Source organism: Crocuta crocuta, unplaced genomic scaffold, assembly GCF_008692635.1.
Source record: "Crocuta crocuta isolate KB4526 unplaced genomic scaffold, BGI_CrCroc_1.0 scaffold50, whole genome shotgun sequence".
In the NCBI taxonomy this organism is placed as follows: domain Eukaryota; kingdom Metazoa; phylum Chordata; class Mammalia; order Carnivora; family Hyaenidae; genus Crocuta; species Crocuta crocuta.
The window spans coordinates 7,142,263-7,152,422 of NW_027527428.1; the positions used below are offsets into that span (position 1 = coordinate 7,142,263).

At 68.2% G+C, this 10,160-nt stretch overlaps 1 protein-coding gene across 1 annotated transcript in view; it reads left to right on the forward strand.

Annotated features, from left to right (window-relative positions):
* The window catches only part of BAHCC1 (BAH domain and coiled-coil containing 1), a 21,320-nt gene extending 11,166 nt beyond the window's left edge, over nucleotides 1-10,154 (forward strand). Inside the window, 18 exon segments of the mRNA XM_077756435.1 lie at nucleotides 6-129; nucleotides 253-389; nucleotides 735-863; nucleotides 2,764-2,881; nucleotides 3,336-3,627; nucleotides 4,295-4,477; nucleotides 4,570-4,871; nucleotides 5,148-5,255; nucleotides 5,345-5,522; nucleotides 5,642-5,756; nucleotides 5,863-5,938; nucleotides 6,013-6,121; nucleotides 6,457-6,576; nucleotides 6,694-6,870; nucleotides 7,002-7,380; nucleotides 7,382-8,126; nucleotides 9,357-9,593; nucleotides 9,915-10,154. Of these exon segments, the coding sequence (XP_077612561.1) occupies nucleotides 6-129; nucleotides 253-389; nucleotides 735-863; nucleotides 2,764-2,881; nucleotides 3,336-3,627; nucleotides 4,295-4,477; nucleotides 4,570-4,871; nucleotides 5,148-5,255; nucleotides 5,345-5,522; nucleotides 5,642-5,756; nucleotides 5,863-5,938; nucleotides 6,013-6,121; nucleotides 6,457-6,576; nucleotides 6,694-6,870; nucleotides 7,002-7,380; nucleotides 7,382-8,126; nucleotides 9,357-9,593; nucleotides 9,915-10,115 (3,730 nt within the window). The 3' untranslated portion in view covers nucleotides 10,116-10,154.
* The last annotated feature ends 6 nt before the right edge of the window (nucleotides 10,155-10,160 follow it).

The window sequence follows — 10,160 nt, forward strand, 5'->3', positions numbered from 1 at the left end:
CCCGGGGGCCTGGCCGGCGCCTCCGCCGCGGCCCGGCCCCCAGCCGCCAGCCCCTGCGGGCCTCCCGCACTCACCCCCCGCATGCGGATCCTGCAACGGAAGGACACCTGGACCCCCAAGACCAAGCCTGTGAGTGGGGGGCCCCGGTCGCCCCCAGTGGCACAACCCAAGGGCACCCCTGAGCACCCACGCCGGCTGCCCCCATCGTAGGGCCCTAACCGCCTCACAGGCCGCTGTGTCCCTGCCCACCAGGTGTGCCCGCTGAAGGCCGCCATCGACCGGCTGGACACACAGGAGGTGGAGATGCGCGTGCAGCTGGCGGAGCTGCAGCGGCGCTACAAGGAGAAGCAGCGGGAGCTGGCGCGCCTGCAGCGCAGGCATGAGCACGAGTACGGCCCCGGGGCCCGCAGCTGGTGGGCCGTGCCGCAGCAGGGACCGGGGTGGGGTGGGACCGCGGTGCAGGTGCCGGGGCACATGGCGTGGCTCGGGCTGTTACAGCGCGGCCCTGGACCACTGCCTCGGGGTCAGGGAGCAACCCCACGCATGCCAAACTGAGCTGGGCTGGAGGCTGGGGTCCAGGATGGCCCCCAGAGGCCGCGGGTGGGGTGGGCCAAGCAGAAACCAGTCCTCCATTTGAGGGCCCAGCNTGCCGCCCTCCAGGGCCAGTGCCCTCAGCTGGACCCCCAGCGGGGCCCCGGGCGGGCACAAGCCTCTGAGCACCCCCACCCCTGCAGGAGAGAGGAGAGCTCGCGCAGCCCCGCAAGGCGGGGGCCCGGCCGGCCGAGGAAGCGCAAGTACCCCAGCTTGCTGCCCGCCCTGCGCCCCGGGGGCCAGCTCCCCAGGGGCGATGGCAAGAAAGTCAAGTAAGTCCTGGGTGTGTGGGGTGCCCTGGCCTGGGGTTGTGTGTGGTGGGGCCGGGGTGGGCCCAGGGTGCCCTCGAGGCCCCTCTCTGCCACCCCCCCCAGTCCCCCTCCAAGCTCCCCTGAGGACACACACGGCCCTCCCAGAACCCTAGCCACGGACGAAGCCCGCTGCAGACCCCCCTCCCTCTGCCCCACGCTGGGCCTGGAGCGCGGCCGCACCGGGTCCACACACCTGGCTGTGGCACCGCCGCTGCCCGCACCCGGCCCCCACGGGTGCCAGGCGGCGTTGCGGAAAAGCCTCTCTCTCTGCACCGTGTAACAGTCGGTCACGCCGCGGTGCTGCGCACGCTGCCGGCGCAGTGTTATTATCCATTACCCGCCCGGCGCACTCGTTGGCACGCTCCCGGGCCGGGCATAATTGTCCTTCTCGGCTACAAATTGCCTCTCCCGGCAGACCTATTTGCATAAATCCAGCGAGCTGCTCCAAACGCGATTGGCGAGCGTGTGTGCGCGCTGCATCAATCCTGATGATTTGGTAATAATAGTTAAATCGGCACTAAATGGTTCCTTCAATTAAGACGGAGGCAAAAAATTAATCTCAGGGCTTTATGTCACAAAACATTAGCAAATGCAGAGAAGGTTACAGGGAGGGGGATTCGCGTCGCCTCTGGGCGGTGGCAGGGATAGGCCATATGGCTGGGGGGCCCCCCCGAGCTGTCCCTCCCCCGCCGCCCAGGTGTCCCCAGCCAGGGGACTCCCAGGCTCCCCCTTTGAGAAGCAGCCAGTTCTGTCGGGGCCCCTGGCCAAGGCAGGGCCCACAGAGGCCGGGGTCTGGTCTGGCCAGTGGCCGCATCAGGGAGTCCCGGCAAGGCCGCCCCGCCCCCCGCCCCATCCTGGCATTTGCGCTGCAGCCACTTTCTCCTCCAATCCAAGAAACCAGGCCCTGGCTGGAGAGTAGCAGCCTCCGGACAAGGAAGGACACTGAGTCCAGGGCCCTCCTCAAGGATCCTGAATCCGGTGGGCTCTCCCCTGCTCCAGGGCCATGCCCTGTGGGACCAGGCAGGAAGTGGAAGGTTGGGGTGGGCGTGGGGGAGGAAGCCTCACTGCACAGCTGGCTTCCTGTCTGGCCTCCTCTCCGGGCAGGAAGGTGAAAGGTGATGTCTGGCCCCACAAAGCCAGGGTTCTCAGTCTCCATCTGTGACTCATTTTCATTAACACCATGTGAGGGAGAGGGGGCAGGTGACAGGCCCAGCCCCATTCCTGTGGGACCTGGGGAAACTGAGGCTTGCTGTCAGCAGACTCCCAGGCCCCACCTGGGATGTGGGCAGCGGGGTTCAGGCTGCCCTCCCTCAAGACCTGGAATTAAGGACAGGGGTCAGAGCCCAGCAGTCGGGGTACCTGAGGCTGGGAGGCGGACCCCAGACAGGAGTCTCTCTGGCCACTGTACCCCGTCCTCTTCCTGGGAGCGGCAGAGAGGGAGGGAGGGGGACCCCATCCTCAGGAGCCTCTCTAACACCCTCCTTGTTCCAAACTGGAGGCAGCTGGCCTTGGCACTCACCGAGGGCCAGGCCTGGGATCTGCACGGGCCTCCCCCACCCTTGCAGGGAGCCAGAATAGTTCCCGTCCCCGTTTCCCAGGTGTGAAGACTGAGGCCCCAGCTCAGCCACAGAGCCCTGGCTCCTGAGCTTTGGGCGGCCCCTCCCCGGCCAGCGAGAGGGCTGGTGGGAAGTAGGTGCCGGGGCTCAGCACTAGGTCAGCCCCAGGCCACCTGGCAGCGCTGCACATGCGCCGAGCCTGGCCAAGAGCACAGCCTTGTCTGTGAAAGGGCGGGGCCGGGGGGCCGAGGGGCCGAGGCACCTCTGCGCATGGCCCGTGCCCACCCACGCCCCCACGCCCCCAGGACGGTGCGGTCCAGCTTGAGTCTGCTGTGTGCTGAGCTGCGGGGCGGCGACGAGCCTGCGAAGAAGCAAAGCCGCCTGGAGACCGGTGTCTATGTGGGCCTGCAGCCGGCCTCTGCGGTGAGTTCTGGGCTCGGGGCCTCACGGCAGGCGTGACTGGGGGCTGGCGATGATCCATGTCCCCGTCCCCCACCTCTGGTCACTCCAGCAGAAAGAAAAAGTGCACGGTGTTACAGGTGGCAGACTCCTCAGCGATGAACCCACCGTGTCCCCTGTCAGGGGCACCTCGCGTGCGATGGGTGGCCTGGAGGCAGCTGTCCCCACCCGAGCATGTCGTCACCTTGCCCGTCCCTCCCAGAACAGACAGCTGGGCCCTCCGTCCGTCCCGGTCTCGGAGGTGCAGGGACCTGGAGTGCGGGACAGGCACAAAGGTGGGCTCTAGTGGCCGAGCTCTGTGCTCCCTCGGCGCCTTCAGAGGACAAGCGCTGAGGAAGTGCCACCTCTGAGCCGGCGCTGGCAGAGGGCAGGCTGAGGGCCCCAGGGCTGAGTGCAGCCACCGCCCCCCGGTTCACAGGAAAAGGTCCGGTGCAAGAGGAGCAGCGGTCAGGGTGAGCTGGCGTCCGCCGTGGCCCACAAGGTGGCCCAGCTGAAGCCGAAGGTCAAGAGCAAGGGGCTGCCTGCTGGCCTCAGCCCCTTCAGGCGGAAGGAGGCCGCCCCAGGGGGACGCATCCGGAAGAAGCTGTCGCGAGCCAAGAGCACCAAGGTGCCTGGGGCCGCCCGGCACGCGCAGCCGGACGGCAGTGCTGGCGGCAGGGAGACGCCCAAGTTCCCGGCCCCGTCGGCAGTGGCTGCGGCACACGAGGCAGGCAAGTCGTCCGTCTGAGGACCGCCGGGCCAGGTCACGGCTCGTGGAGCGTGGGGGACCCGGGGAGAGCTCCCCGCTGGGGCAGCCGGGGAGGGAGACCCTGCCCGCGACCGAGCCCTGCGGCTCTCTGTGGGGCCCCGGGGAAGAAAGAGGCCGTTGGACACATCCCGGAAAGGGGGCTAAAAATAGCCCCTGTGCCGGCTGCGGGCGCTTTCCTGCAGGCTGACCTGGAGGGGTTATCTGGCCTCCAGCAAGCACACATGGCCAGAGACGGGAGCCTGGAAAACTAGACGCTTCCTCCGTCCGCACCAGGCCTGGCCCCACCCGCACCAAGCTGGAGCCTGAGAGAGAACAAAGGGAGGGGAAGAGGAGGCAGGAAGCAGGAGGGCAGTCAGGGGCCGAGGCCGCCTCGGGGAGGGGGGTCCCCAGGCCCGCAAGGCTGGCGCCCCACTGCCCAGGGCATAGGAAAGTGGAGATGGGAGAAGGAGGGGCAGAGAGGGGCTCCTGCCCTAACCCATGCTCCTCCAAACACCCTCACCTGGACACTGGCCCAGGGGCCTGCCAGGCGTCAGGGGAGCACCCCCTTCCCTGCCCCCCAGCCTGTCCACCTGCACCCCAAAATGGTGTGGCTTCGACACCAAGTCATCTGGACCCTCTGCCTTCCCCAGGCGCTGGCTATGACAGTGAGAACGGCATAGATTTCTTGGGGACAGAGGCGCCCCCTAAGGAGCCCGGGCTGGGGCTGCATGGGGGGGCCAGTGTGGCCGTGCTGGGGCCCTCACCCTCTTCCGTGGTCAAGATGGAGGCCAACCAGAAGGCCAAGAAGAAGAAGGAGAGGCAGGGCTTACTAGGTAACGAGGAGGCCAGGGCGGGCTGGGGGCAGCCTGACAGCCAGGGTCCCGGCCTCTGGGACCCCTGTGACGGCCGCCCTCTCCCCTCACAGGGGCCTGCCGCCTGTCCAGCCCAGAGAGCGAAGTCAAGGTCAAGAGGCGCACGGTGAAGGCCAAGGTGGGCACCAAGCTGGAGCGGGCCCCAGGGCGCAGGCCCCCAGGCGCACCAGGCAAAAAGAAAGCCAAGGGCAAGGCCAAAGGTGGCCTGCGGGCGGAGCCTGGGACTACCCCCAGCAGGGACGCCCTCTTCAGCCCCGCCCGCGCCTTCACCTGCCGCGAAGACGGCAGCAAGCTGGCCAGCGAGCGCCTCAAAAGAGCCACACGCAAGAGCACAATCCTCCAGCCGGGACTGCGGGTGAGAGTCTGCGCGCACCCCTGCCTCCGGGCACCTTGGCTACCGGGCACCCCTGCTACTGGGCACCCAGGTGGTCAGCGGCCCCGCGGGGCAGGCGCCAGATGCAGTCCCCACCCCAGCCTCCTTCCCTGCTCAATGTGGCCTGCCCTGGCACCACGCCCCCGAACTCACACTCAGGGTCATGTTCAGGGTCAGCCTGCACCACCCCCTGCACTGGCTGTGAGCAGGGCGGCTGGGGCCCCCCTCACCTCGTTCCTCCCCTCCCACCCGTAACAGCGGAAGAACGGGGCCCTGTCCATCGCCCTGTCGCCACGCAACGCCAAGGCCATCCTGGGGAAGGGCAGGAAGGTGGGCAAGGTGAAAAGCAAGGCTGTCGGCAAGCAGGTAGTGTCCCCACCCCCCGGGCGCCCCGTCAGGGTGCAGACCTCCCCCGCCCCCACCTCCAGAGGGAGTTGACCCCTCCGGCCCCCCAGGGCAAGGGCCGGGCAGTGAGTCGGCTGCTGGAGAGCTTTGCTGTGGAGGACGACTTTGCATTTGACGACAACGGCAGCTTTGAGGAGGAGGAGGAAGAGGAGGAGGAAGAGGAAGAAGCAGAGGAAGAGCCGGCAGGAGCCAGCGGTCCTCTGAGCGCCGAGCAGAGCGCCGCCCTGGGTGAGTGGCCAGCAGGCAGGGGCGGGGCCGGGGCTGACGCCCTGTCCCCTCCGCTGGCCACCCACAAGGAGGCGGTGGCGGGCAGGGGCGGGGCCGGGGCTGACACCCTGTCCCCTCAGCTCGCTCCTGCACCATCCACAAGGAGCACCTGCAGGATGGGCTGCCCGTGCTCGTCCCCAAGGAGGACAGTCTGCTGTATGCGGGCAGCGTCAGGACCCTGCAGCCCCCCGACATGTGAGGCCCCGACGTGGGCAGGGAGGGCGGCAGATCTGAGCCGGGAGGGGGGGCGGCCGCGGACCTGCAGGCCCCTCTCACGCTCCCCGCCCCCCGTGCCCCTCAGCTACAGCATCGTCATCGAGGGCGAGAGAGGCAACCGGCAGAGGATCTACTCGCTGGAGCAGCTGCTGCAGGAGGCGGTGAGGGGACGGCCCGGGGAGGGGGCCCCCGCAGCCCCACCCACGCACTCACGCCCCACCCCCCGGTCCCGCAGGTGCTGGATGTTCGGCCGCAGTCCAGCCGCTACCTCCCGCCCGGCACCAGGGTCTGCGCCTACTGGAGCCAGAAGTCCCGCTGCCTGTACCCGGGCAACGTGGTCCGAGGTAAGCCGCCCGGAAGTTCTCCACGCGGCCACCAGCACCCCACGCCCCAGCCAGGGGACGTGCAGCCCCCGGGGTCTGACCAGCGGGCGAGCCAGCAGGAGGCTGGGGGAGGCCCAGAGTCGCTGCAGGCGCATCCCAGGTGGGGGCGACGGACGCGGTGCGCCTGCCGCCCAGGCCGAGCTGCAGGAGGCGGCCGGGGGGCCGTCTGTTTCCTGGCTGCTGGGGCAGAATTGTCCCTGTGCCATTTGTCAGGCACCAGGAGCCCATCCTGTCCTGTGCAGGCCACCTGGCCTCCAGGCAGAGCCGTGTGGGCCATGACGGGGCCTCGTCCCCAGGTGCCTGCAGTGACGAGGAGGGGGACCTGGACTCCGTGGTTGTGGAGTTTGATGACGGGGACACCGGCCACATCGCTGTCTCCAACATCAGGCTGCTGCCTCCGGACTTCAAAATCCAGTGTGAGCGCCGGGGCCACCGGGGTGGGGCCCCTCCCTCCCCGTGGAGGCAGCCCCCAGGGCAGGGGGCCGGCCAGGACTCCCGGGGCACAGCGCTGAGGCCACGCGTCCGCCCTGCAGGCACCGAGCCCTCGCCCGCCCTGCTGGTGTCCAGCAGCTGCCGGAGGACCAAGAAAGCCTCCTTCGAGGCCCCTCCCCCCAGCGAGGCCACCGCCCCCAGCCTGTCCCCTAAGGCGCACGACGGCCCTGAAGCCTCCAAGACCCCTGGGAAGAAATCCATCAGCAAAGACAAAGCTGGTACAGTACACGGACCGCTGGCAACCCTGGAGGGGGGCTCCCTCGGGGACGGGGACCCGGCGCACTGGGCGGGGGAGGGTGGGGCAGGGGGTGTCCCTGACGCTACCTGGCCTTCCCCCCCCCCAACCCAGGCAAAGCGGAGCTCCTGACCTCAGGCGCCAAGCCCCCCGCCGGGGCCGCGGACCACTTCTTGGGCCGCAGGGGCAGCCCGCTGCTGAGCTGGTCGGCGGTGGCGCAGACGAAGCGGAAGGCGGCGGCGGCGGGCGGCAAGGGGCCCGGCGCGCTGCAGAACCTCTTCCAGCTCAACGGCAGCGCCAAGAAGCTGCGGGCCCGCGAGGCGCTCTTCCCCGTGCACAGCGTGGCCGCGCCCGTGTTCGGCAACGGCTTCCGGGCCGACTCCTTCAGCAGCCTGGCCAGCTCGTACGCGCCCTTCGTCGGCGGGGCCGGGCCCGGGCTGCCCGGGGGCGCCCACAGGCTGCTCCGGCCCAAGAAGGCTGAGAGCCCAGAGGCCGANCGAGGGCGTGACCTCCCCCAAGAACAAGAACTGCAAGGCGCTGCTCATGGGTGACAAGGACCTCGGGCCCAAGCTGGCGCGGCCCCTGCCCAGCCCCAGCTACGCGCACCCGGCCCTCGTGGGCAAGGACAGGAAGGCGCGGGCGCCCGTGCCCCCGCTGCCCATGGGGCTGGCGCTGCGCAAGTTCACGGGCCAGGCCGAGTTCCCACTGCCTTGCGACAGCGACTGCCACAGCTCCTACTCGGACGACGAGGAGGCCGGGCCCGGGCTGGCCCCCGGCGTGCCCTCCCGCTTCCTCGCCCGCCTGTCCGTGTCCTCCTCCTCCTCAGGCTCCACCACCTCCTCGTCCTCGGGCTCCCTGTCCACCTCCAGCCTCTGCTCCTCGGACGACGAGGGCTCGTCCTACAGCTCGGACGACGAGGACCCGGCCCTGCTTCTGCAGACCTGCCTCACCCACCCCGTGCCCGCCCTCCTGGCCCAGCCCGAGGCCCTGCGCTCCAAGGGGGGCGGGCCCCACGCGCACGCGCAGCGCTGCTTCCTGTCCAGGGCCGTGGTGGCCGGCGGCGCGGGCGCGGGCCCCGGCAGCAGCAAGTCCAAGCTCAAGCGCAAGGAGGCCCTGAGCTTCTCCAAAGCCAAAGAGCTTTCCCGGAGGCAGCGGCTGCCGTCCGTGGAAAACCGGCCAAAGATCTCAGCCTTCCTGCCCGCCCGGCAGCTCTGGAAGTGGTCAGGGAACCCCACACAGGTAGGCAGGCCCGGCGGGGGGCGGCGAGGAGCCCCTGGGGCCAAGGAGGCCGGCCTGCTCCCTCTCTCTCTTCTTTCTTTTTTTCTATTTAACTTCAACTAAACAAAACAAAGGGGGGGAGGGAAGAGAAAACCTTGCCACCCGATGCAACAAGGCAGATGACCACAGCCACTGGGTCCCCTCCAAGTCCTTGCCTCTGCCTGTAAGGTCGTGCCCTGTGCAGGGAGTTTGCGCTGGGCAGACAGCCTGTGTGTGTGTGTGTTTTAATATTTTTTTTAAATTTTTTTCAATGTTTATTTTATCTTTGAGAGAGAGAGAGAGAGAGAGAATATGAGCGGGGGAGGGGCAGAGAGAGAAGGAGACACNAAAATTTTTTTCAATGTTTATCTTTGAGAGAGAGAGAGAGAGAGAGAGAGAGAGAATATGAGCGGGGGAGGGGCAGAGANTGCAGGGAGTTTGCGCTGGGCAGACAGCCTGTGTGTGTGTGTGTTTTAATATTTTTTTTAAATTTTTTTCAATGTTTATTTTATCTTTGAGAGAGAGAGAGAGAGAGAGAATATGAGCGGGGGAGGGGCAGAGAGAGAAGGAGACACAGAATCTGAAGCAGCTCCAGGCTCCGAGCTGTCAGCACAGAGCCCGACGCGGGGCTCGAACCCCCGAACCGCGAGATCATGACGTGTGTCTAAGTCAGCCGCTTAAGCGACCGAGCCCCCGGGCGCCCCCGCCTGTTTTGGTTCTCGTGCGGCAGCTCCACTTGGCCGCCCGTGTTTCCCCGTCGTCTTCCGCGTCCGCGAACAGCACGGCCAGCTTTGCGCCGCCGAGCACTGCGCTGCGGGGACAGAAACGTTTCCTCGGCCGACACTCTACCATGGACGTAGGCCGTCTGGGGCGTTCTGTGCCTGCAGACGCGAGTGCCGGTGGGCACCCCGTGCTCTCTACCTCCCCCCTCAGGTCCACTGTTCCTTTACAGTCACCTCGGATCCCGGCACCCTGAGCGGTGTGCAGGCCGGGCTGGGCGTGGCCCCTCACCCTGGACCTGTGGCTGTGCTGGCCCTCCTCCAGCGCCGCAGTGCCCCGCGTGGACCTGGGGCACCCGGGCACACACACCTGCACACACAACCTGCCGTCTGTCCTCCTCCACGGTCCCTCCCTGCGCGTGTGCGCGTGCCCCTGTCCCGGCCGCCGCCTGGGCCCCCTCATTGCCCTCGGCCTCTGCTTGTCTCCCTGCAGAGGCGGGGCATGAAGGGGAAAGCCAGGAAGCTGTTCTACAAGGCCATCGTTCGGGGCAAGGAGACGCTGCGCATCGGGGACTGCGCCGTCTTCCTGTCGGCTGGGCGCCCCAACCTGCCCTACATCGGCCGCATTGAGAGCATGTGGGAGTCCTGGGGCAGCAACATGGTGGTGAAGGTCAAGTGGTTCTACCACCCGGAGGAGACCAAGCTGGGGAAGCGGCAGAGTGACGGGAAGGTGAGGGCTGGGGGGGCCTGGGGGAGTGAAGGGTGTGGTGAGGTGGCAGCCAGAACAGGAGTGCCCCACTCGTGAACACCCCTCCCCGGCCTCCCACCGCGGGGCCCCCCAGCCCAGGGCCACCACCGGCCTCGCGGGAAGCAGCCCAGGGTCCCTCCCCGGCCTCCCGGCTCCCAGTGAAAGGGGTGAAGGTTTCGCCGCGGGGGGCACGCGGCCCCCGACTCCCAGGGGGAGCGCGCCTCCGCCACCACCCTCTGCTCTTCCCTGGGGGGAGCCCAGGTTGGTGGGTGGCTTACCGCGTGACCCTCCCTGGGGGGCGAGGCCTCGGTNCACGAAGACGAGAACGACGTGCAGACCATCTCCCACAAGTGCCAGGTGGTGGGGCGGGAGCAGTATGAGCAGATGACGCGGAGCCGGAAGTGCCAGGACCAGGACCGGCGGGACCTCTACTACCTGGCGGGCACCTATGACCCCACCACGGGGCGGCTGGTGGCAGCCGACGGGGCGCCCATCCTGTGCTGAGCCCGGCCGGGCGGGCAGAGCCGGGGAGCCCCCCCCCACCGCAAC